We start from the raw sequence: 23,272 nt of genomic DNA on the forward strand, positions 1-23,272 counted from the left end.
GGCTACCCAAGTCCCACTGAAACACAGTGGCCAGAGGCAGCTGCATGTTTCAAGTTCCCTGGGTGATTCTTTTGCACAAGAAAGCCTGAAAACCTTTCACTTTCAGTAGTCCAGGAGTAAGTGTGGGAGGTGTGTGTGTGTTGGGGGGTGGAGAAAGAGAGAGAGCACAGGCAATTTCCTCTTTCCCTCTCCAAGAGCGGGGCTGCTCCCAGGTTCAGGAAAGCAGGTCTGTTCTGTGAGCTCTTGTGTGTGTGTGTTGGCGGGGGGGGGAATGTGCGGGCACGGTGTCCCAGGAGGACAGAGTTTGCATTGATGAAAACCCTTCCCAGCCCTTTGATGCCTCTTTCTCACTGCCCTGAAGTTAACCAGCGCAGTCCTCCGTGCATCCCGCCCGCCGCTGCCCTCACTCCCGGCAGGATGGCATCCTGTCTGGCCCTGCGCATGGCGCTGCTGCTGGTCTCCGGGGTTCTGGCCCCTGCGGTGCTCACAGGTAAGGGGTGAAGGCCCTTATCTCAGCCACCACTAGCCTCCCAGGGCCGATAACTACCTTGGGGCCAGATTCTTCAACGTTCACTGGGGAGGAAGCCCCCTCACAGGAGATGGGACGACTATTTGGGGTGATTCTGTGAAGAGCTCTTGTGAGGCCGGCTGGCAGCAGCTGTGTGGGATGGACGTCTCAGGAAACTGTTAGCAGGAGGGATAATGGCCTCTGGAGAAGGAGGACAACTTGGGGGGCAGGCCCAGGGATGTTTTGCTGTTGGGGGGGACATGGGAATTGCTCTAGCACTTTAAAATCTGAAGTCTCCCAGGTCTGGGAGGCAGCCGGGGCACCAGGCACAGGACAAGCAGCTGAGGGGCTAGAGGAGTGCAGAGCCTTGCTGATTACTTTCAAAAGCTTCCCTGCTTGTTTCTGCGACGTCCTTAGAGAATGAGGACCCAGGTACTGTCCCCATCTGGGGAAAGGCTCCAGAGAGAGAAAGAATACAAGGCCCAAGATCCCTCTGCAAAATGGTGTGGACCTCTGGACTGAGATCAGAGTGGCGGACTCTGGGGTCCCACGAGAGGGAGGCCTCTGGCAGGCTCCCAAGGGCCCTGTGGAGAGGGGAAGACTGGCCCAGGCTGGCTTCAGAGCCTGAGAGACAAAGGGCGCAGAAGGGTTACAGGTGGTCTTTGCTCCTGTTGGCCGGGAGTTGGATCAAAGGGCAGCCGGCTTCTGTGTCACAGTAGCGGGTTTCAGGGACCCTGCAGCCTGGGTCTTCTGGAGGGTGCCCGCGGATCTGAGAAAGGTGGACTGCAGTCGTGAAAGGATGGCCTGGGGAGAGCTTCTGGGGGACGACAGGCCTGGGGAGGCCCCCTTGGCCACACCCTGGGAGGTCTGGGTGACAGCGAGGAGCCCCGGGGACTATTGGCTTCTCCCTGGACGCCCAGGAAGAAGCTCGAGGCCAGGGTGTGCTCAGTCTTGACCGGGCGGTTTCTTAACCTCTCTGTGCCTTCTCCTCATCTGTAGGATGGTGATACCGCCACGCTCTGCCTCACTTGCAGGGGGCTGTGAGGCCTCGTGAGTTCAGACGTGTGGAGCTTTTGGGATGGGCCCCACATCCAGTTAGCGCTCGGTGAACATCACGGGAATGCGGATTCCGTGGTCTGAGCCCCTCCCTGGCACAGGGTGGTCTCAACAGAACTCTACTTCCTCCCGCAAGCTGGGAGGGCACCAGCCTCCCTTGTGGTGGAAGAGGCGCCAGCTTAGGCGAGCCATGCGGTGTCCCCAGGATGGGGGGAAGGGACCTAAAGGGGAAGGTGGCATCTTCCATGGCTTGGATCCTGGGGCTGTGATCTTTGCAGCCCCTCACTGGGATGAAGCTGCTTCTCCAGCCTGGTGGTCCGCGTGGGCCGAAGGGGAGGCCCTGGCTCCTGCCCGCTGGGCCCGGGCTGCCTGTGGCTCCTGCCCAGGTTGCTGCTCCTGTGTGGCTGACCCTCCTGGCCCAGGCTGCCAGCCAGAGTTCCCAGGCCAGACTGTCCCTAATCATTGTAGGCGGGTGGGCTTCCTCTGCCACCACAGGATGCCTTGGGGACAGCCAGGACCTCACCTGGCCTCACTGCCCCACTTCCCTCCATGTGTCCTACCAAGAGCAGGCAGGCGCCCCGCAGGGGCCAGACCAGTCCTTCCCAACCCCGGAGTCTCTGGGGTTCTGGCTATTGTTCTTGTGAGAGCGTTTGGGAGGCTCTCAGCACCCCACCCCTGGGCTGGGAGCTCTGGGCAGGTGTGTACATGGCCCTCTGCTGTTGGCTGGGGTCCTGTAGCAGACAGGAAGGGAAGGAGCGGCCTTGCGGGCTGAGGCCCAGGCCCCATCTGAGGCACAGGCCCTCCCTGTTGGGGGCCTGTGGCCTCAGCTACTGAGGTGGGAGCAGGCCGGGCTGAGCGGGCAGGAGGCCAGGGCAGGGATGAAAAGGCCCTTCATGGCCCACACAAAGGCTGTCTGTGAGCAGAGGCGCCTGGCCTCAGGGCCCTGTGGTCAGAACAAACTTATTTACCAAAAGGCAGGGCGGCTGGGGCCAGTGGGGCTGGGAGAGAGCCCGTGGTGCCCAGGCTTGTGGCAGTGCCACCAGCCCCTGCTTCCCTGGGTCAGAGCGCATAGTCACACCACATGGCTAATTCTGGTCAATGGAGTCTGGGCCTCATTACCGCCTGGAACTTTCTTGGGGTCCTCCGTGCCCCCACCTCTTTGCCAACCTCACTTTCTGTCACCCTGGCCTATTCACTGCCTGCCTGCCATGCCATGAGTTCCGTCCTCCACACCTTCGCTCCTGCCTCATCTCTGCCCTCCCCAGACAGGATTCCTGCTGGGAAACTGCTCTGCTCCCAGCTTCCCAGAAGGATGGATTTGGGGGAAGATGGGAATTGCCTCTCAGCTTTGCTTTCCCTTCTTACTGGAGTAAATTCTAGAAACATAGATGAGGATAAGAAGTGCCTCGGCCCCTCCCTGGCAGCGGCACCCCTTTTCCTGGTGGATTGGTGGCTGAGCGCAGGCTGTCATTCCGAGCCTATGTGTCTGCCACTTGGGCACCAGCCTAGGTTGGCAGGGAGCTGGTGGCCCCTGGGGCCCTGGCCGCTTGTGTGCAGATCGGTACTGGGCCAGCCTTGAGGGATTCCTGTGGGGGCCAGCGGCTGCAGACCCACAGCAGCTGGGCTTGTGTCCAGAGGCGCGCCCCAGGCCAGACGCAGCAGCTGAAGATGCTGGTGTTCACACAGTTACCTCCTTGTGCAAGATGCTTGACAGCATAGTCTGAACCCCTGTCTCACAGGTCAGGAAGGTGGATTGGGGCACGAAGTCCAGGGTGAGAGCCTGATGGAGCAAGGATAGGCCTCAGCCCTCCTGATTAGAAAGCTTCATGGCCTGGCTGGACAGGAGGGGGCTGTGTACAGTGGGAGGAGGCCAGGGCAGGTATGTCTGGTGGTGGGGACAACAGAGACAGGCTGGGTCACAGGGGACAGATGGGGACAGGGCCTGAGTGGGGCTCCCCACTGCCCTGCTCAGAGGGTACTGTCAAGGGTGGCGGCTCACCCCTGCTGGGCTGGCCCGGGGACTGAGCCCTGCCTTCTCAGGGGCTGGAGGCCTGCCACTCCTCAGCTGATTCCTGCAGATGCCACCCGGGTCAGCTGGACCTGGTACCCAGCAGCTCTGCCACGGCTTCCGGATGCAGGGAGGTGCCTGCCTGCCAGTCTGTCTTGGGTGTGTCATTTGTCCATTTCTTTGGACATGTTCAGGCAGTCAGTGAGCCTAGACCCTGGTGCCTGCCAGGCGGTGGGCACACTCAGGCCTTTTACCTGCTCAGCCCCTAGAAGCCTGAGGCAGCACACCAGGGGCCTGGGACCTTCCATGGGGGCTGCAAGGCTGCAGACCCCTGCCTCCCTGGCTGCGACATGGGAGGCCTGGCTGGGTCACTTCCCCTCCTCTCAGGGTGGTCTTCAAGGTTGGTGGGAGGCTGGAGAGACATCAGTGCTGCAGTGCAGCCTTGGGCCCCTCGGGAGGGAAGCCTCCCCAGTTGGGGGTCAATGGGCCTTCCACCCCTGGGGCCTCCTGCCAGAGGTCTTTTCTGGAAAGGGGTTCTGCCTTGGGCCAGCCCTAGGGAATGTGGCAGGTCAGGTGAAAGGTCAGTAAGCTGTCTCAGAGCTGAGCCTTGCAACTGACCTCTCCAGGCTTGAGAGAGGCCCGGAAGCCAGGGACCTGCTAACATTTTATTGTGGAAAGATGTGAAGTTTACAGAAAAGTTGCACAAATACTCCAATGAACTCCAGGAGTCCATCCGCCTAGTCTTGCCACTGCCAACATTTTGCTACATTGCTGAATCCTCTTTCTATCTGAATGCTGAAATCATTTGAGAGCAAGTTGCAGAAGTCATGTTCCTTTGCCCCTAAATTCTTCCTAAGAACAAGAACATTCTCTTACACATCGGAGTCAGCTATCAAAACCAGGAAATGAGCACTGAGGCAGTCCTAAGCCACACTCTGTTCAAACTTCACCAACGGACCCGAGTCTCCGATCACAGGCCTGTCCCTCCCGGTCCAGGAACATTGCGCTGTCTCCTTAGTCTCTGACCTAGAACCTTTCGGTCTTTCTTTGTTTTTCCTGACTTTGACATTTGGGAAGGCCCATTTACTTTAAGACTGACCCTGAGTCTGGGTTGGCTGATGTTTCTGCGTGGTTTGCCCTAGATGGACACAACTGGCCAGAAAACCCTGGAAGGACCTCTGTGTCTTCTCGAGCATCCCCCTCTCTGGGTGCTGGTGAACCTACGAGGAGGGCAAGTGTCTGGCTTGACTCTTGCCCCAGCGCTCAGAGATGGACCCTGCAGGGACAAAATGTGCCCTAGGGTCACGGGCTGGCCGGCAGGGTCTGTTCACAGAACGGCAGCCTCCCTACACTGTTTCTGGGCAGCACAACTGCTCCTGCAACTGTCCAAGGGCTTCAGCCCACCTGTGCTCACCACCGCCACAGCTTATCCCCAAGCCTTGGGTTTCTTGTCTCTGAAATGGGGATAAAAGCAGTTCCCACACCACAGTATAGCTGGAGTCAAAGAGATGAGGTGTCGGGACATCCCCAAGCTCATCCAGGGGACCAGCTTGAGGGTCGAGTGTCCCTGGATCACAGTCTCTATCCCAGTTGAGATTAGAGCATGGGGCGGGCTGCAGTGGCTCACACCTGTAATCGCAGCACTTTGGGAGGCCGACACAGGTGGATCAGCTGAGGTCAGGAATTCAAAATCAGCCTGGCCAACATGGCAAACCCTGTCTCAACTAAAAATACAAAAATTAGCTGGGCGTAGTGGCAGGTGCCTGTAGTCCCAGCTACTCTGCAGGCTGAGGCAGGAGAATCGCTTGCTTGAACCCGGGAGGCGGAGGCTGCAGTGAGCCGAGATCGTACCACTTCACTCTAGCCTAGGCACAGAGCAAGACTCTGTTTCAAAAAGAGAGAGAGAGAGAGAGAGAGAGATTAGGACATGGGCAGGCCTGCTCTGCTAACACTGCGATGTCAGATGGTCTGGCTGGGCTGGAGAGGCCAGGAGCCGACCTACCATCCCCATGTTGAGCTTTCCAGCGTTTCTGGGGCCTCCTGTCTGGTTGCCGGGGATGGATGGCCCAGGGTTGGGGTGGTGATCAGGGGAGGACAACTGGGGTGGGCTGGCTGGTGAGGATACAGGGCGGGGGTTATCATGCAGGCGTCTCAGCCTGTGCTTTCTGCGGGACTGAGAATGTCTCCTTTCTGCTCTCTGGTCCCTGGGTACCCCAAATCCTGCCAACTCCCAACCCTATGAGCAGAGAAGGGCTTTGCAGGGGGCACCTCCCTTACACTGAACAGACACTCCTGCCCACCCACCGGCCCTGCCCTACCGGAGGGAGCAATGCACTGGCTTCAGCTTCTTAGCCTGGGAAATGTGAGGGCTAGTGCAGCGCTGAGCCCAGACCCCTCACACAGCGCCACCCGCAACTTGCTTAACCTAGAGGTGGGGGGTGAAGTCCCTGTCGGCCCTGTCACCTGGGGCCCCAGCACCTCTCCTTGGCTTTGCAGATGATGTTCCACAGGAGCCCGTGCCCACGCTGTGGAACGAGCCGGCCGAGCTGCCGTCGGGAGAAGGCCCCGTGGAGAGCACCAGCCCCGGCCGGGAGCCCGTGGACACCGGTCCCCCAGCCCCCACCGTCGCGCCGGGACCCGAGGACAGCACCGCGCAGGAGCGGCTGGACCAGGGCGGCGGTACGGGCGGGGCGGGGGAGGGAGGGGAGAGGGAGAAATTAGGAGGGGCGGGGGGCGCGGGGAGGAGGGCCGGCCAGGCGGGGGCTAGCAGGTGACGTGGTCCTCCGTCCTCCGCAGGGTCGCTGGGGCCTGGCGCCATCGCGGCCATCGTGATCGCCGCCCTGCTGGCCACCTGCGTGGTGCTGGCGCTCGTGGTCGTCGCGCTGAGAAAGTTTTCCGCCTCCTGAAGCGAATAAAGGGGCCGCGCCCGGCCGCGGCGCGACTCGGCTGCACTCCTCACGCGCCTGTATGTCCGCGCGTGCGTGTCCGCGCGTGCAGGCGAGCGCTCAGTGCAGGGGTGCGCGCGGGGCCGAGGGTGGGTGCCGTGCACGCGCGCGGGTCCGGAGGCGCGCCCGAATTCCCCGCAGGGGCGCCGGGGCGTGCGTGAGCGCACAGCATGTCCGAGCCCGCCCGCGTGTGGCGTGCACGTGAGCGCGCGCAGGGCCGCGCGGCTCGGCGTCCGCGTGCACCACGGCTGGAGTGCCTCAGGAGCGCGCCGCATGTGCGTCCCCGGTGCGCCTGCGCCGGGGCCGCCAGGGCATCGGAGCGGGTGTGCGGCCAGCGGTCTTAGCCCGGCCGGGGCCACCGTCACGGCCGGGGCCACGCCACGGGCGGCCTCTTCTCCCGGCGCCGCCTCCTCTGCCTGGGCGCGGGCCGAGGGGCTCGCCGCGCTCCCCGGGGCCTGCCCCCCATCCCGCTCCGCTGGCGTTCAGAGCGTTCCGTGAGGAGGTAAGCGCGAGGGCGGCAGAGGCCGACGGAGATCCCGGGGCCCGCCGCTCTTTGAGGCCGGGCCGGGGGAGGGCGGGGGCCGTCGGCGCTCCCAGCCAGAGGCCGCGTTGTTTTGGGGGGACGTCTTGATTCTGAGTCCCGCAGCCAGGGCCCCATCCGCGGGCTCAGACCAGCAGCCCCAGGCCCCCCTCTGACCAGGGAGCCTCAGGGGCAGGATGAGTCGAGAGTCGACGCCGGACACTGCCTGCCCCTGCTTCCTACTCTCACCCCCCAGGCCTGGCTGGGGGCCGGCAGCCCCCACGCCCACGGTTCGTTTGTTCAGGGAGAGAAAACGACTTTCCCAGCTCTACTCACCCCACTTCACCCTCAGAGCGTCGGGGCGGAGTGAGGGTGAGGAGCCTGGTCCAGGATCCCCACCTCGGAAGCATTTAGAGATGTAAACTTTGATCCTTTGATCATTTAACCTGCACGGCACAGCAGGAAGTGGGAACTTGGTCCCTACCCCAGTCCCCAGGGCCTTTGGAGGGAAGGGCTGGACAATTTGGAGGCCAGCAGACCCCTTGGGGACAGCTTAATGTATCTGAAGATTCCTGAGTGGGAATGCTGCTGGAGGGCAAGCTGCTTCTCTTTTTTAAAAATTCATTTTCTCTAGCAGCTGTTTTGGCCCCTTTGGTGTCCCTGAGCTCCCCATGGCACTGTTTCCTGCCGTGACTTTCTCCTCCTGGACACTCAAGCCCAGGTGGTGCCCGCGCATCTCTCACACACTGGGGGATGGGGGTCAAGGCCTCATCCAAGTCTGTTAACAGCTTCCCAATCAACCAGTCTCCCCAAAATACACTGTGAGTTAAATGATTCTGCTTATAAAGGAGTGCTATGAAACTGACCTATTTTCCTAATTGGTTAACTTACTTCATCTCACATAACCTTGAGTAACCAAAGCCTTCATCAGAGTGGACGATCCAACTCAACATGCTGTTTCCCAGCCTCAAAAGGCACGGGGACCAATGGCCACCCAGCTCCTTCCCAACCCTCCCCTCCAGGGACGAGAGATGGCCCCCTCTTTCCCTTTCCCCACTCTGCAAGCACTCCCCCACCAACGGGTGCATCACAGCCCCTCACTGGGACCAGGGGGCCTCCCTCTCCGGTGGAACCAGTGTCACATGCCTGTGCATCTCTGTGATTCTCAGAGGGTCTGAGGTCCGAGCAGCCTGCTGTGGCCTGTGGGAAGACGCTACAAAGTCCCACCGGATCTAAAGCAGAGGCCTGTTCTGGCGAGCAGGGAAACTGTGTCCTGGCAGAGAGCGTGGTCCTGGGCACACAGGACCCCTCAGCACACTGAGGTGGAGCTGGAGCAAGGGGAGGGGGTGCGGCTCTGGGTAACTGAAGGTGTGAAGGGCCCAGGGCCTGTTTCTGGGCAGTGCAGGAAGTCCCAGCCCCACGCCTGTGGTGAGATCCCCGGTAGGGCCCCCGACCATGGACACTTCAGGGCCTCCGCGGTCTTCCAAAGCTGTGTCCTCACTTCCACTGCAGCAGAGGGGCGTCCCCAGCTCCGTCAAACAGCCCTTTCTGTTTCTGGAGTCCTACGAGTGGAGGCCCAAATCCGCTCCCATGCTGAGGCAAGGCCCTGACTGTTCCTTCCTCTCTGGAAACCTCCTTGAACCCTTCCTTTGGGACATGCCTCCTCGACCAGCCTTGAAGGGGTGCTCCTCTCTCACTGCCTGGAACCAAACACCCCCTTCCTTTGTGTACGAGGGCAATAAAGAGTAGACCTTCATCTTCTTTATTTTATATATGATGCTTCTTTTAATGCAGCCAAAAGTAATATTTGCTTTTCTCAGAACCATAATCGATATAAGATGCAGTGACCAATTCATTCCTTAAAACACCTGGGCTCCTTAAGGGGCTAGAAGACACAAGTTACATCCAGCCCATCAGGGAGCCAGAGGCGGGAGGGGTCCCCAGCCAAGCTCTGGCAGGCCTGCCGTGGAGCAGGGCCTGACCGTGCAGCCAGAGGCTGGCAGAGGCCTGGGGAAGGGTGGACAGAGGCAGCTGGGCTCTCAGTCCTGGGAACTGGAGACCAAGGCCTGCTCATCAAGCTCTGTCAGGCAAGGGCGGCCTCATCTGTGCCTGGTGGATTCTAACTGCTTCCAAGGTAGAGGAGGACGCGTGCAGGAAATCATGTCAATTGTCACCTTCTGCCTGCCTCCCACAGGGACACTCTGGGTTGGGAGCCTCTTCCAGTCCCTGGGGGCCAGGGGTGTGGGGGGCCCTCGAGTGTGCCCACCCCCTTCCACCCCCTCGGAGGCATGAGGGAGGTGGCATAATACTGCTGAAACCTTCTTGTTTACAAATGCATCAGGAGAGGCTTGGGCACCCTTTATCCAGTTTGCGAGCAAGGGGCCAAGACACATGAGCACTCACTGCGTGGGCAGGGATGAGGGCCGGGCACCCCAAGCCAGATCCTGCCACCTGGGGAGGCGCTGGCATGTGCTTCCCAGAGCCCCCCACCTTCTGCCGGGGTCTCATACAGGCCCTGCTCCCACCGGCCCCCTGGGTGGGGGTCATTGCCGATTCCGGCTGCCCAGCTTCCTGCGGTCCTTGTTCTGGCTGCGCTGAGGGTCATCCATCTTGTGGACACGGAAACATTCCTTGAGGTTCTGGGACCGGATCTTGGGATTCAAGATCTCCTCAGTCATGGAGCTGGGGAACCAGCCTCTCTCCTGGTCGTGCAGACGCTCGCCAAAGATCCACCCTGTGCATGGAGGGGAGGGAGAGAAGGTCAGGTGCTCCTGCAGGGCACAGGCTGCACAGAGGCTCCCTCCTGGCCAGGGCCCCCATCTGTGGCGGGACACTAGGGGTCCAGCTAGCCTTCCCAAAAGGCAGCGGCTCTGCACACCTCTGCTGAGATGCTCAGACTGGAGTCACCCCTATAAGCTGGGAGGTGCGCGGGTACCTGCACAGAACAAGGCCTGCTCTGTGCCACGCAGTTCCACGTTGACTTTGGAACCCACTCTGGGACCCTCGGCAATTCTATGCTGCCCTACACGAGCCCAGGAGACCCCAAGGGCCACTCCAAAAAGCTGGAGGCATTCAAGGGGCTGGTGGGGGTGGCAGCTGAGCACGTGGTTAGCCGGCCTGGACTGTGTCATTAGCCTCTTGTGGGGCCGATCCTCCCAGGCCTGGCCTCCTGAGGGCCGGTGTGGTCAGTGGAGAGGGCCCATCGTGAACTGACAGCACGAGTAGTCTCAGCGTCATCTGGCTTCTCCCTGCCCTGTTTCTCTACCTCTCCCCTCCCCTAGAGATCACCAGGCCTTTGCTCAGAGCTTGTGGCTGATGTGTAGTGTGTCCCAACCTGGGAGCTAAGAGGCCTGGGGCATGCCCTCTGCAGGTCTCATTTGGGAGGGGAGCAGGCTAGTTATATTCCATGGGAAGAGGGCAGGAGAGCCCCTGGGCCTTTGGGAACAGCCCGCAAGAGGGACTGCCTGGAGAAGGCCTCCCCTGGAGGTCACAGCCTGAGGCCTTCTACCAGGACCCGGCAGGAGAGGAGGAAGCGGGGAAGATGCGGTTGTATACTTTGGGGATTTGGATCAGGAACAATTACTGTAGAGACAGGGATGTGATTTGAAAAGGGAAAGGGGATCAGTGTTCAATTCTACAGAGGCTGGGAGGAACTTCGCTTGGTACTGATGACAGCAGCAGGGGTGGCCAGGAGCTGGGGGCAGCTTCTTGGCCCACATGGGGCACCGAGCCTGGTGGTCACAGGCTTTACCTGAAGCTGCAAGTACAGGTCTGGGTCAGGTCAGGGTTAGGATGTTCCTGGTTGTCCTCCCTCCCACTGTGATGGGGGTGCTGAGGCCAGGGCCAGGGGAGAGGGACACGAAGCCACCCGCTTGGGCTGGGCCCACTGTGAAGGAGGAAAGGTGGGGCCTCCCGGCTCTAGGGGAGGACAGGGAGGCACTGGAAACAATTCCTCCTTTACGCTGAGGAAAGGCCAGTGAAGCCAGCATGGGCGGTGTCCAAGCAGAACGTCTCGGGAGCAAGAGACATGGCAGGGCACCAGCCTATCAGCCAGTAGTGGCATCTGCTTCTCACCCTCCCCCTCATCCCTTGCAGGGCAAGGCTCCGTGTGGGGTCCCCTGGGGGCCCCGACGGGGGGTCCCCTGGGGGCCCCGACGGGAGGTCCCCGGGCCTCACCATCATCAGTCTTGTCCAGGATGTTGAGGATGTCGGCGAGCTCCAGCGTCAGCTCGTCTGGCTGCTGAGCCACGTATGGGTGCACGCACTGGACCTGGGGGCAGTCTGAGGGACAAGAGGCACGGGCACGTCCCCACCACCGCACCACCCACCTGCCTGCTCCCACCAAGCCCACAGCTGAGCCCTGCCTAGAATAGGAAAACTCCCACAGCAACTGCAGAAGGGCTCGTCTGAGGAAGAGGAGGATTTGTTTCCATAGAAAACGTTATTAACATAGCCAGGAGTTCTGGGAATAAATACATGCATAAAGGCTGTGAGGGGCCTTAGTTTAAACTTCAGAAAGAACTTTTTGTACCTGGGAGATAGCCCTGGGAGTGGTTTGGGGTGATCAGGACAGGGTTCACGTGATCAGGGTTAGCAGCTTCTTCATAAGGCAGCTGGACTTGTGCTTTTTTCTTTTTGAGACAGAGTCTCCCTCTGTCACCAGGCTGGAGTGCAGTGCAATCTCAGCTCACTGCAACCTCCACATCCCAGGTTCAAGGAATTCTCATGCCTCAGCTTCCAAGTAATTAGGATTACAGGCACACACCACCACACCTGGCTAATTTTTGTATTTTTAGTAGAGACGGGGTTTCGCTGTGTTGGCCAGGCTTGGCTCGAGCTCCTGACCTCAGGTGATCCACCCGCCTCAGCCTCCCAAAATTCTGAGATTACAGGAATGAGCCACTGCACCTGGCTTTTTTCTAGTTAATAAGCTTTTCGGACAACTGGCAAACCTAAAACAGAGTGGAGTTTAGTCCAAATTCTTCCTGGTGACTTTGTGGTACCTGTCACTTAAGGCCCATCCAGCATTCACACAGTGTGGTCATGCCAGGTTATTGGCCGATACTAAGTTTCTAGTAGGAAGCAGCCCCTGGAGGCCTGTGCAGGCCTCTGAGACCACCAGCTCAGGGAGGGCTTCCCTCCAGGCAGGGCACACCGTGCACCTGCGGCATCGGGCAGGGCCAGCCCCAGCACAAATGGCGCCCCCTTACCCACCGGTGACTTACCCAGCAGCCGGGATGTGAATGAAACAAACTTGGTCCTCCTGTTGGGTGCCAGCGAGGTCATCCAACGCTTCATCTCGCTCCTGGCACAGGGAAGAGGACAGTGCCCCAACTGCAGATCAACGGCAGCCCCCCAAGATGTGGCACGAGGCTTCCCAGCTAGCTGCCCCTCGGATCTGCGTCCACCATCCTGAGCACCGCTCGAGCCCACCCCAGGGACAGCTCGGGGGAGCCACAGAAACCGGCTGGTCCAGGGTCTGACACACACAGGAACCCACGGAGGGGCATGGGGGAGCCCCTCTATGATGTTCCCCTGTGATGCTTTCAGAAGTCAGGCAGTGAGGGTGAGCCCCCAAGGTAACAAGTCCCACCAAATAACACGTAAGAGCACATTCCGTGACCACAGCCATGCCACCAAAGCCACAGTTTCTCATCCCGACAGGTCCTGCCCTGGTCCATGTCAGCTGTAGCCCCAGGTCTGGGCAGGGGAGGATATCTGGTGAGTTATGGGTAAGGGGCAGCTTCGGGGCCACGACGGGAGGGCAGAGCCTCAACTCAGCAGGCCACAAGGGAGTTCCACTCCACGAGTGCACTGCAATCTCAGCTCACTGCAACCTCCACAGTTCCAGGCTCAGGGCCTGCAAAGCATCTCTCCCCACATTTAGCTTGCTTGTCCCTCTTGGAGGGCCTAGGGCTGCAGGGCAGGGGTCCCAGCTGCTCAGAGAGGTGAAGAGATGAGCTCAACGCCACACAGCAAGTGGCAGCAGGGAGCAGGAAGATGGTGGTTCCCTACTCAGCCTGACAAGGGTTCTAAAAGGGCTCATCCAAAAAGAGGGACTCGCCCAGAGTCTGAAGCCCCAAGGGAACACACACACACACACACACACACACACACATGCACACACACGCACACACAGGTACACGCATCCAGGAACCTGCAGCCACCCCCAGTGGCCCCACAGAAAGTATTGGCGCGGGGTCTGGACGGGAAGGATGGGCAGGTCGGCTCCACGCAGAGCGTGTGTGGTGCCTTGTTCCACCTGGGGACAGGCCCATAGGCATCGAGGCCACACAGAAAGGTGCCACGGGTGGCACTGGGCGTGTGGCGGCGAGGCACTCACTGAGAGGACGCCTTTAGCATGTAGGTGGCCTCCCGGTCATCTGCGTTCTCCAGCAGCCGCAGGATGAACACGTTGGCCAGCGTCTGGCCCTGGTCCTCCAGCTCCTCCACGCGCAGCAGTCCCCGCGGAGCTGAGTCAAATACCTGGTACTTGTCTCTGGAGATCAGGGAGAAGGGCAGGCGTGTCAGCCCCGAGGAGGCCTGTGGGGGTCCCAGGAGAGCCCCACTTGGCAGGCCAACAAGCCTGGCTCCACAGCACTGGCTGATCTTCACCTCCTTCTGAAGCTTCCACCTGAACGCCTGTCTCCTGCACCCCAAAAGGGCGGCCCATCCGAGGTGCGGACAGCGGACAGCACCATGGTCCTGCCAACGCTGACGACTCTACTGCGGCTGCCCTGCTGAGCACTCGCTATGTATCACGCACTGGGCTGGGCCCTTCACAGCCCTAGGAGTAAAACCCCCACTTTACAGGAGGGGAAACTGAGGCTTAGGAACGTGAAATAACCTTGGCTAAAGGCCCAAAGCTGGGCCACAGCAGAACAGACCTTTAAACCTGACCGAAAAGCCCAAGCTCTGTCCCGACACCCCCAACCCCCAGGCTGCAATCAAACCCAATGCCCAACACGCTCCTCTGCCCACCAGAGCGCCTGGTGCCCTGGGCCCCAACTCACCCCGGAATCTGCCGGCAGATCACCAGTAGGTCGTTGAACAGGAAGAGGTAAATTTCGTGGAAGAGCTTCTTGGTCCTCAGGGTCCGAGAGGTCTTGGGGCCTGACATCTGCTGCAGCTCACCCTGCTTCAGCAGCCAGCGTGAGTGGGAGATGATGGGCACTGACTGCAGCGGGGAAAGGGCATCAGACGGGCTGTGCCCACAATGTCCCTCCCCAGGACACGTCCCCAGTGCTGCGTCTGTCACATTCCCTGACACCTGCCCAGGGCCCCGACACATGAGGCACAAATGGGGGGAAAGGCCGAGTTCTGGACGGATGCAGAGAAATGGCAGGTCTGTGTGTGTGTGTGTGTGTGAATGTGCACCCCTGTGGGCATGAGTGTGCTGTGCGTGTGTGTGTGCTGTGCATGTAGACTTCTGTCTATGTGTGTGGCCTGTGTTCTGTGTACCCACATGTGAGCTTAAAGTTATGTGCATGTGCTTGTGTGCATGTACACTGCTGTTTACATGTGTGCACTGCTGTGTGGATACCGTGTGTGTGCCTGTGAGTGTGGCAGCTAGTGTCTGTCATCATTGCCCCCACCAAGCTCTGCCTGTGGGATGCAGAATCAGAGAAGGGGCTGAGTTCACAGTAGAGAGGAAAGAATGGGACCCGCGGGGCAAGGAGGTCAGGCCTGCAGCTGAACAGCCGCCTGGCAGACGATGCAACTCAGCGGCAGGCGCCTGGCAGCCAGCGGTCAGCCCCGTGTGGAGCTACATGGGACGCCCAGAAGACCGCCTCTGCCTCCTCTAGGGGGGCTCAGCTCCCAAACCAAGCCTGACCTCAGGGACCGTCTGTGGGCACAGCGTGCCGATGTGGCCAAGTTCCCGGAAAGTCGGGCCCAGGGGACCTAAGGGCTCACGAATGCCTGAAGTTTTCTGAAGTTTGGGGGAAGCTGGTAACTTCCAAATCCTCCTGGTTTGAGAATCCCTGGAGCAGCCCCCACCACACCCTCCATGTAAACTGACTGCTCAAGGCCACACAGCAGGCAGGTGAGAGCAGGGTTCACACCCCGCGTGGGTCTGGGCTGCACACTAGCCCCGCACTCCCGTCTCCCAGGAGACAGGTCCGGGCCACCGTGGTGGTGTCTGACGCCTGGTGGCAGGTGGGGTGGCTTCAGCTGGGGAGGTCAGGGGGCAGAGGGGACCCTAAGTGTGGCCAGTCACCAAGGACCTAAGCAAGGCCAGCCAGGCACAGTGATCTGTGCCTCTGGGGCGGGGCCAGGGGCCCGTGCACGGACACAGGCTCACACCAATCCCTCCGGTTCACCTTGATCTTGAACTCCATCTTCTTCTGAATGCTGATCATCTGTTCCGTGCGGCTCATTTTCCTGACGCCCTCGTTGCATGCCTTCACCACCTGGGACAAGAAGGAGGGCACATCAGGCTACCAAAGCCAGTTGTCCCGGCCCCTTCCTCCTGCTCAGGCCACAGAGAGGGCTGAGTGACCACCGTGACCAGGCACTGTGCCCACAGCTGAGGATGGCTGGCCAGTCTCAATTGGACTGGAGCTCCTCTTTCTAGCACCTTGTGGGGCAAAGGCAAGTGGGAAAACCTGTTAGTTTCGGTGGAGAAAGTTGGTGCCTTGCCGTTGCTAGGAAGCAAACTCCAGAAGACACATGCGTGAGGCATCCCTCCTCCTCTGTAGGCTGGATGGACCGGCAGGGCTCCGGGCTGTTCTCCCCACAGCCCCCTGGGAGGCTACCCAAGCACCAAAGGACCTAACAATTGCACACTTCCTGGGACTCCTGAGGACTCGTTCTGAAGAAAGAAAATTCTGCAGTGACACATGGGGCCTGGCACAGGACCAGGCTCACTGCAGGCTGTCAGTCAGGGCACATAAATGAGCACCGTGCCCAGAGAAGTGTGCCAGCCTCAACAGCCATCAATGGATTCGATTAAAATAATTACGATCTATGCACATATGCAAGAACAGAAATCCAGGAAAGAGGCAGGGACTCCACCTGCACTCGGATGCGGGGCAAAGCTGTTTCTAAACCACAAGCCCTTTTTGTAAAGAATACAGTGGTGTGTGCTGTGTGTGCCATGTGTGCCATGTGTGTGCTGTGTATATGCAGTATGTGCTGTGCATATGTGCAGTGTCATATGTGTGTGCTGTGTATGCATGTGCAGTGTGTACTGTGTGTGATATGTATGTGCCACGTGTGTGCATGTGTTCTGTGTATACGCAGTGTGTGCAGTGTTGTGTGCTGTGCATATGTGCAGAGTGCTATGTGTGTGCGTGTGTATGCACGTGCAGTGTGTACTGTGTGTGATATGTATGTGCCATGTGTGCTGTTTGTGTTATGCGTACTGTGTGTAAGTGTGTGCTGTGTGTATGTGCAGTGTGTACTGTGTGTGATAAGTATGTGCTGTGTGTATGTGCAGTGTGTACTGTGTGTGATAAGTATGTGCTGTGTGTGTGCAGTGTGTATTGTGTGATACGTAGGGGCTGTGTATGTGTGTGTGCTGTGTGTACTGTGTGTGGTATGTGCTGTATGTATGTGTAGTGCATACTGTGTGATTATGTAGGGGCCGTGTATGTGTGTGTGCAGTGTGTATTGTGTGTGATATGTATGGGCGTGTATGTGCTGTGCGTGTGCCATCCGTATGTGCAGTGTGTGCCCTGCGACTGTGCTGTGCACAGGTGTGTGTGCACAGGCGTCTGTTTAGGGCGAGCTGCAGCCTGTCGGAGGGCGAGGTGGTTAGGGAAGTTTATTGTTTTCTTTTTACTTACAAGCATTTTCTGAGTTTCCTGGTATTGAGTATAATTACTTTTATAAATCAGAGATAAAATAAACCTTGATTTTTTTAAAAAAAGCTATTAGAAACAGAGAATACCTTTCATTATAAGGAAAATGAAGATGAAAGCAGAAAAGAACTTTAAAAACAGAAAACATACCCCTGGCCCAGGGCTGACCTCAGGGAGAGTCTTCTGGGGCACGTGGGCCCCTCACAGGCCATGGTGGCCCCGTGTGGCTGCTGTCTGGTGGTGGCTGGGATGAACTCACATCTGATCAGGTAAAAGGGAAGCTCTGCTTCCAGAGGTGGGCATGGGCCCCTAGAGATGCTGCCTGGCTCATAGGTCGCGGATGCCCCCTGGCTACCCTGCTTGAGGCTCCAGCCTTTCCTCACTAGGCACAGCGTGTAACTGCCAGAGGAATTTTGGTGGCCAACTGGTCTGGGAAAGGGAAAGGAGGAGTGGCCCGAGGTGGGAACCGACTGCATTAGGATAGGAAGTCTTCATGTCTCAATGTGGCTGAGAATGACCATCAGATGCCCACTGAGAGTGATATTCTTTTTACTAAGCTTCTGCCATGGGGTGACAAAGAAGTGGGATATGGACGTCCCCCACCTTGCTCTCCACCATGACGGCGTCACTGGCTCAATGGAGGTGCCCCAGCACAGCTGTCAAAAGCTGGCTCTCAGCTCCAGCTGATGCCAGGAGCCAAACGTGGCAGAGCACATGGTAAGAGCTCCTGAGGACTGAAACATACTTGCTGGCCCTTCCCGCAAAACCCCTGCTCTGCTGCAAACCTCTAGGAGGAGCCGTCCCTCTCTGAGGGTCAGGAGATGGTCTGGAGAGACGGTCCTTGCACTCTTGGGCAGCAAGGCCCAGGGCTCTTGGGCAGGGCCAGTGAATCCCCTCACAGAGATGCACAGGGGCGACTGAGCTCCGGGGACTGGGAGAGTGGCGTGAAGGGCTGGGTTCCGAGCAAAGGGCTTCGTCAGGGCACAGGGAGAGTGGGAACCAGCCTCGGTGAGCCTCACAGGAGGGAGGAGAGACTGTTTCTGACATGGAGAAACAGGCAAAGACAAGCCTGGGGTCTGTGTGGGCCCCAGATGCCTGCATAGAACAATCCCAGGTGGCTGATGAGAGGAATCACGGCCTGTGCATGATCGCAGAGCTCCACACTGGTGAAGAACATCCTGAGAGCCATGCTGCTGTCCCCACATCCATGCCAGGCACAGTAACAGACAGGCGGTGAGTACGTAAGGCTGGAGCCAGGAAGCAGGGTAAAGAAGGCTTTACCCAAGCCATGCCTGGTGTATTTTTTTAAGCCCCAGTGACTCTTTTGGATTGCAAAAGTGAATTTTAAAATAAATTTGCATTTTCTAACAAGACACACGGACATGTGGGGAGCAGGGCTGGAAAGGTGTGCCTGGATGAGGAAAACAGTGCATTGGGATACAGCACGAGAGGAGGCGAGACTCACCATTTCCAGCTCCTTGTGGGCATCCAAGGCAGTGCACTCCCGCTCAGACCTCTCTTCTACCCTCTTCAGGATGTTCTATGCACAGGGAAAGGCTGCGTTAACTTTAATCTTTTCTGATCTTTCCTCCCATTTCCCACCTTGACCGTGACTGCCTCCCTACTGCACCAGTCCAGCCCCATGCTGCAGCATGCGCGCAAACACATGCATACATGCATGCACGCACACGCACACACACATGCATACATGCATGCACGCACACGCACACACATATGCATACATGCATGCACGCACATGCAGTCCAGCCCCATGCTGCAGCATGCGTGCACACACACGCATACATGCATGCACGTGCACACACACGCGTACATGCATGCACGTGCACACACACATGCATACATGCATGCACGCACACACATGCATGCACGCACACACACACACATACATGCACACGCAGTCCAGCCCCATGCTGCAGCATGCGCGCACACACACACGCATACATGCATGCACGCACATGCAGTCCAGCCCCATGCTGCAGCATGCGCGCGCACACACACACATGCATACATGCATGCACACACACGCAGTCCAGCCCCATGCTGCAGCATGCGCGCACACACATGCATACATGCATGCACGCACACGCAGTCCAGCCCCATGCTGCAGCATGCACGCACACACACACATGCATACATGCATGCACGCACACGCAGTCCAGCCCCATGCTGCAGCATGCGCACACACACACATGCATACATGCATGCACGCACACGCAGTCCAGCCGCATGCTGCAGCATGCGCGCACACACACACATGCATGCAAGCACACGCAGTCCAGCCCCATGCTGCAGCATGTGTGCACACACACATGCATACATACATGCACGCACACGCAGTCCAGCCCCATGCTGCAGCATGCGCGCACACACACACGCATACATGCATGCACGCACATGCAGTCCAGACCCATGCTGCAGCATGTGCACGCACACACGCATACATGCATGCGTGCGCACACACATGCATACATGCATGCACGCACACACATACACACACACATGCATACAGACCTGCGTGCACACACGTGTACAAACATGCATACGAGCAGGCATGCACACACACACAGGCATGTACATACACACATGCACGCCTGCACACACACATGCACACAGCCTCCATTTGACAAATGGAGGGCAAGAGAGCCCGCAGGTGTGGCACCCAGCAGTGAGGACTGTCACGCTCAGTCAGGGTCAGCTCTGTCACGCTCAGTCAGGGTCAGCTCTGTCCCCAAGGGGAACTAAATGCTTACGGAACAGGGGTAGGGGGACCAAGGGCTTCCCTCTCCTCCCTGGGACTGTCATTTGGCCCCGAAACTTTGTTAACTTTGGTCTTATCCATGGAAGTGTAAGAAAGAGTCTTTTCTCCAACGGTTCAATTTTCTTCAATTAACAAAAAATTATGCCCATACTGCTTTCACCTGTAAATTACAATTTTGACATTGCTCTATAAACTCCACATGGTTTCCTCTTAGCAATCCCCACCATGCCCATGTTTTCTGACTGGCTTTTGTCCTGTAAGTAGGCTGGGTGCATCTGAGCACCAACCACCTGTCCTCCCGGCTGCTGGGTGCCACAGCAGCACAGATGTCTCCCCTGACAGCAGCCCAGGCCTCTCCTGTTGTCACCTGCCCACCTCTGCCTGGCAGCCAAGCCAGAGACCTTCGAGACCCAAAGCCACCTTCCTGCTTTTTCCACCCTGTATGTGGCCACCATGCCTGTCATTAACTGTCCCCCTACTTCCAAATCCCTGCTGAACAGCACAGTCTAGGCGCCATCTTTTCTCACAGGCATAAAAGCTGCATCTGACCAGGTGGCATTGTGGCCTCAAATGGAGGGCAGTATGGGTTCCTTAGCCTGGCACGTGCTCTCCCACGCCAGCCTCCACTCGGTGTGTCCCCAGCATGCTGCCTGATGTGGAGACTTGCCGTTCTCTCTGGAATGGTCCCTGACCCGCCACCCCTTTCTCTGAGCCCTTCCCTGAGTGCCCACCCCAGCTGTCCCCATTCCACCATTTCCTAATCACTGCATTTCCATTGCTTTTAATCTTACTGTTGGTTTTCATCTTACAGAAGCTAAGGTTTTAATATATTCATATATGCACTTTCTCTATAAAATGTCCTAAAATATTTTTCACTGCATAATTAGGAAATGTTACTGTGTTCTGTTTCACTTTTTCCAAGTTAAAAAAATATTTCCCACGGAATTGCATTCATCACAGGTGTCTTCCGGTTTGGGGTCGCCGTCCCGGCTTTGCCCTCACATTGGTGTCTCCATTAGCCCTGGGCCGGGGGCTTCCCCCGACACCTGCTTCCTTGGCCTCATGCTCCCAAGTCCTTTCCTCCTGGGTTGGGCCTCCTGTCTGTAATTCTGCTCTTTCTGGAGTAGCTGCCCCTAGGTCTTTGGCCTCTCACCTGTCTGACCTCTGACCTCTGCAACCTGTGGCTCCCAGGTCTCCCTCAGCTCATGCTCCTCAGGGCCACAGCTGCACTCTACCATCCACTTCACCGGCCCAGCTGCCAATGGCTCCGTCTGCCCAGGGCATCAGTAGACAGGGCCCCAGCACCTGTCAGGCAGAGGGGTTCTCCGTCCTGCCTCACTGGGCCTGTCAGGTGGAGGGGGTCTCCGTCCTGCCTCTGGGACTGTCAGGCGGAGGGGGTCTCCATCCTGTCTCACTGGGCTTGTCAGGAGGAGGGAGTCTCAGTCCTGATTCTGGGTCTGTCAGGTAGAGGGGGTCTTGGGCCTGCCTCTGGGCCTGGCTGGAGCCTCCCTTTTCTGGAAGCCCCATCCCCCCGGGTCTCCCATGCCTCCAGCTCTGCGGGTTTCCTCCTCCCTCAGCGCTGCTCCTTCCCAGGCCTGGCTGCGTCCCTGAGTTTGGTCTCAGGCCCCTTTCTCTCCTTCCTTGGCAGCCTCTTCGGTTAATTACCTTGACACCAGCAGGTCCTGCCCAACTTCTCCCTTTAACTCTGACCTCTGACACTGAACTGTCCAAAGTCATCTCAAACTCAGTTCATCCTGCCCTGAATCCTGAGCCCTCCCCGCCCCAAGACTTCCCCATCTCAGCAACGGCCGCACACCCCCAAACTGCTCAAGGTAAAAGCTGAGGAGTCACCCTCGGTCCTTCTCTCAGCAAGTCACTGATTTCAATTCCCTGACATCCCTGCTGGGCCCCCACTCCCCGACGCAGCCCCACGGGCCAGTGTAACCCCTGCCCCGTTTCCGTCACCCTCTGGAGCAGCCAGGGCCAGCTCCTAAAAGTGGGTCCAATCAGGTGACTCCCGTCACACTGAGGACAGGACCCAATGTCTTCCCTGGACCTGCCTCTGTCCCCATCTCCACACCCACTCCCGTCCCCGTCATGTTCCCGAGCTCGCTGCTGGCCTTTCTGTCCATGAACCTTGCAGTCTCGGGGCCTTTGCACAAGTGGTTCCCTCTGCGTGGAATGTTCTTTCCTCTACCTGCCCCCACCAGCTCCTCCCTGTCAGCCAGGTCTCAGCTTACACGTCACGTGTCTTTCCTGACCCGCCCCCACCCCTGCAACTGGCAGTGGCCAGCCAGCCACCCCCGTCATGTCGGCCCATTTGGCTGTCCCCAGGGCCATGCCCACTTCCTGGCTGTGCATGGGTCGGTCTCTCCCCTCTGCGATGGGCTCCCTGGGAGCAGGCGCTGCGCCCTCACTGCCCAGGAACGTGCTTGGCACACATGGGAGGAGCTTAGTTAGTATCTGTTGAACCAACAGACCTCCTAGAAAGCTGACAGGGCCCTGGAATGACCACAGGAAAGCCTGGGAAGCCCCGTCTGTGGGTCAGGTGGAGGAGGCTGTACCTGGACCAACAGCTTGAGGCGGGTGATCCTCTGGAAAGGCAGGATGAGGAAGGAGGAGAAGGGCAGCCCCCTGCACTTGGGGTCGAGCTCTAGCTGCGCGATCAGCTCCCGAAAAGCTGCCTTCTCCTGGCTGGGGACACAGACACGTGGAGTAGGTCTCTGAGCTTCAGGAGGCATGAACTGGAGACTCCTCCTCCCCGTCCACAGCCTCCCAGGATCCAGACGACCCACGGGCTCAGAAAACATGTTGATTTTTTTGTTTTTTTCAAAAGGAAAATATACTGTTCACGTAAAAGTCAAATAACAATAGTGGCTTCACAGGCCTGGCCTTGAAGACTTGGCACAATATGCTGATGCTGTGTGTGGGAGGACAAGGATTCCTTGTGTGGCCAAGTCTGTGAATCAGATGCACAATTAGATGATTTCACCCAGCGGGAAACTGTGGCAAGGTAAACCCATGTAGTGACAGGAATGGGCAGCAGGCTCGAGACACCACCAGGACAGCCTGCACTATTTCTGACAGGTGGGCTCGGCGATGAGCTGGGCCACAGCACTGATGAGGGCTGGGAGAGCTGGAGGTGAGCTCAGCCCCATGCATGTCAGCAGGAATGGCAGGGACAGCAGGGACGGCAGGGACAGGTGCTCTGCCTGTCACTCAGCCTCTGCTCACACAGCCTGGTAGGGGCCACAGCGGCAGGCTCTTGGGTGCTGTGAATGATTCCTAATCTGCCACATGCTTGCCTTCTCAATGTTTATCCTCAAAAATTGCATCCTGATTCCCTCCAATTCCAATTTTCCTTCACCAACTGTTAAAACATCCAAATGCCCAAAGACTCAGGCTTGAAACGTGCACCGTGAACTCCATGTCTTGGTGGAAAAGACAGTGAAGCGCAATGTGCAGACGCTGCAACTGGAAAACTCCCTCGGTGCTTCCGTGCAGAGCCAAGACGGCCTCCCTGGCTAACCCCAGTCACTGAAGCGCGAACCTCAGCGTGCAGAATTCAGAAGAGGCACGCTGGCTGGGAAATTACCTTGTCAACTAAACCTCAGAGAAAGTTTACAAAATGGGCAGATTAGCAATCAATGTCC

General features: G+C 58.3%; 2 protein-coding genes across 4 annotated transcripts in view; one reads left to right on the forward strand and one right to left on the reverse strand.

The window, feature by feature from the left end:
• The first annotated feature begins 370 nt into the window (after positions 1 to 370).
• On the forward strand, positions 371 to 6,525 carry SNORC (secondary ossification center associated regulator of chondrocyte maturation). The gene is made up of 3 exons (XM_009238237.2): positions 371 to 490; positions 6,069 to 6,251; positions 6,369 to 6,525. The coding sequence occupies exons 1-3, from the start codon at positions 418 to 420 to the stop codon at positions 6,476 to 6,478; spliced, it is 366 nt and encodes a 121-aa protein (XP_009236512.1). The 5' UTR covers positions 371 to 417; the 3' UTR covers positions 6,479 to 6,525.
• Positions 6,526 to 8,785: 2,260 nt separating this feature from the next.
• The window catches only part of NGEF (neuronal guanine nucleotide exchange factor), a 133,078-nt gene continuing 118,591 nt past the window's right edge, over positions 8,786 to 23,272 (reverse strand). For all 3 annotated transcript variants that reach the window (NM_001131496.1, XM_063712417.1, XM_024242873.3), the window contains 8 exon segments: positions 8,786 to 9,771; positions 11,214 to 11,318; positions 12,263 to 12,342; positions 13,381 to 13,536; positions 14,051 to 14,214; positions 15,359 to 15,448; positions 18,306 to 18,380; positions 22,184 to 22,313. In NM_001131496.1, the coding sequence (NP_001124968.1) occupies positions 9,581 to 9,771; positions 11,214 to 11,318; positions 12,263 to 12,342; positions 13,381 to 13,536; positions 14,051 to 14,214; positions 15,359 to 15,448; positions 18,306 to 18,380; positions 22,184 to 22,313 (991 nt within the window). In that variant the 3' untranslated portion in view covers positions 8,786 to 9,580.

Source organism: Pongo abelii, chromosome 11 (genome assembly GCF_028885655.2).
Source record: "Pongo abelii isolate AG06213 chromosome 11, NHGRI_mPonAbe1-v2.0_pri, whole genome shotgun sequence".
In the NCBI taxonomy this organism is placed as follows: domain Eukaryota; kingdom Metazoa; phylum Chordata; class Mammalia; order Primates; family Hominidae; genus Pongo; species Pongo abelii.

What these genes read in the sequence shown, in the direction of transcription:
- SNORC (XM_009238237.2), top strand. Translation starts at nt 418, where the DNA reads ATGGCATCCTGTCTGGCCCTGCGCATGGCGCTGCTGCTGGTCTCCGGG. An exon ending in GGCCCCTGCGGTGCTCACAG is followed by an intron (nt 491 to 6,068) that starts GTAAGGGGTGAA and finishes TTGGCTTTGCAG; the next exon opens with ATGATGTTCCACAGGAGCCC. An exon ending in GCGGCTGGACCAGGGCGGCG is followed by an intron (nt 6,252 to 6,368) that starts GTACGGGCGGGG and finishes CGTCCTCCGCAG; the next exon opens with GGTCGCTGGGGCCTGGCGCC.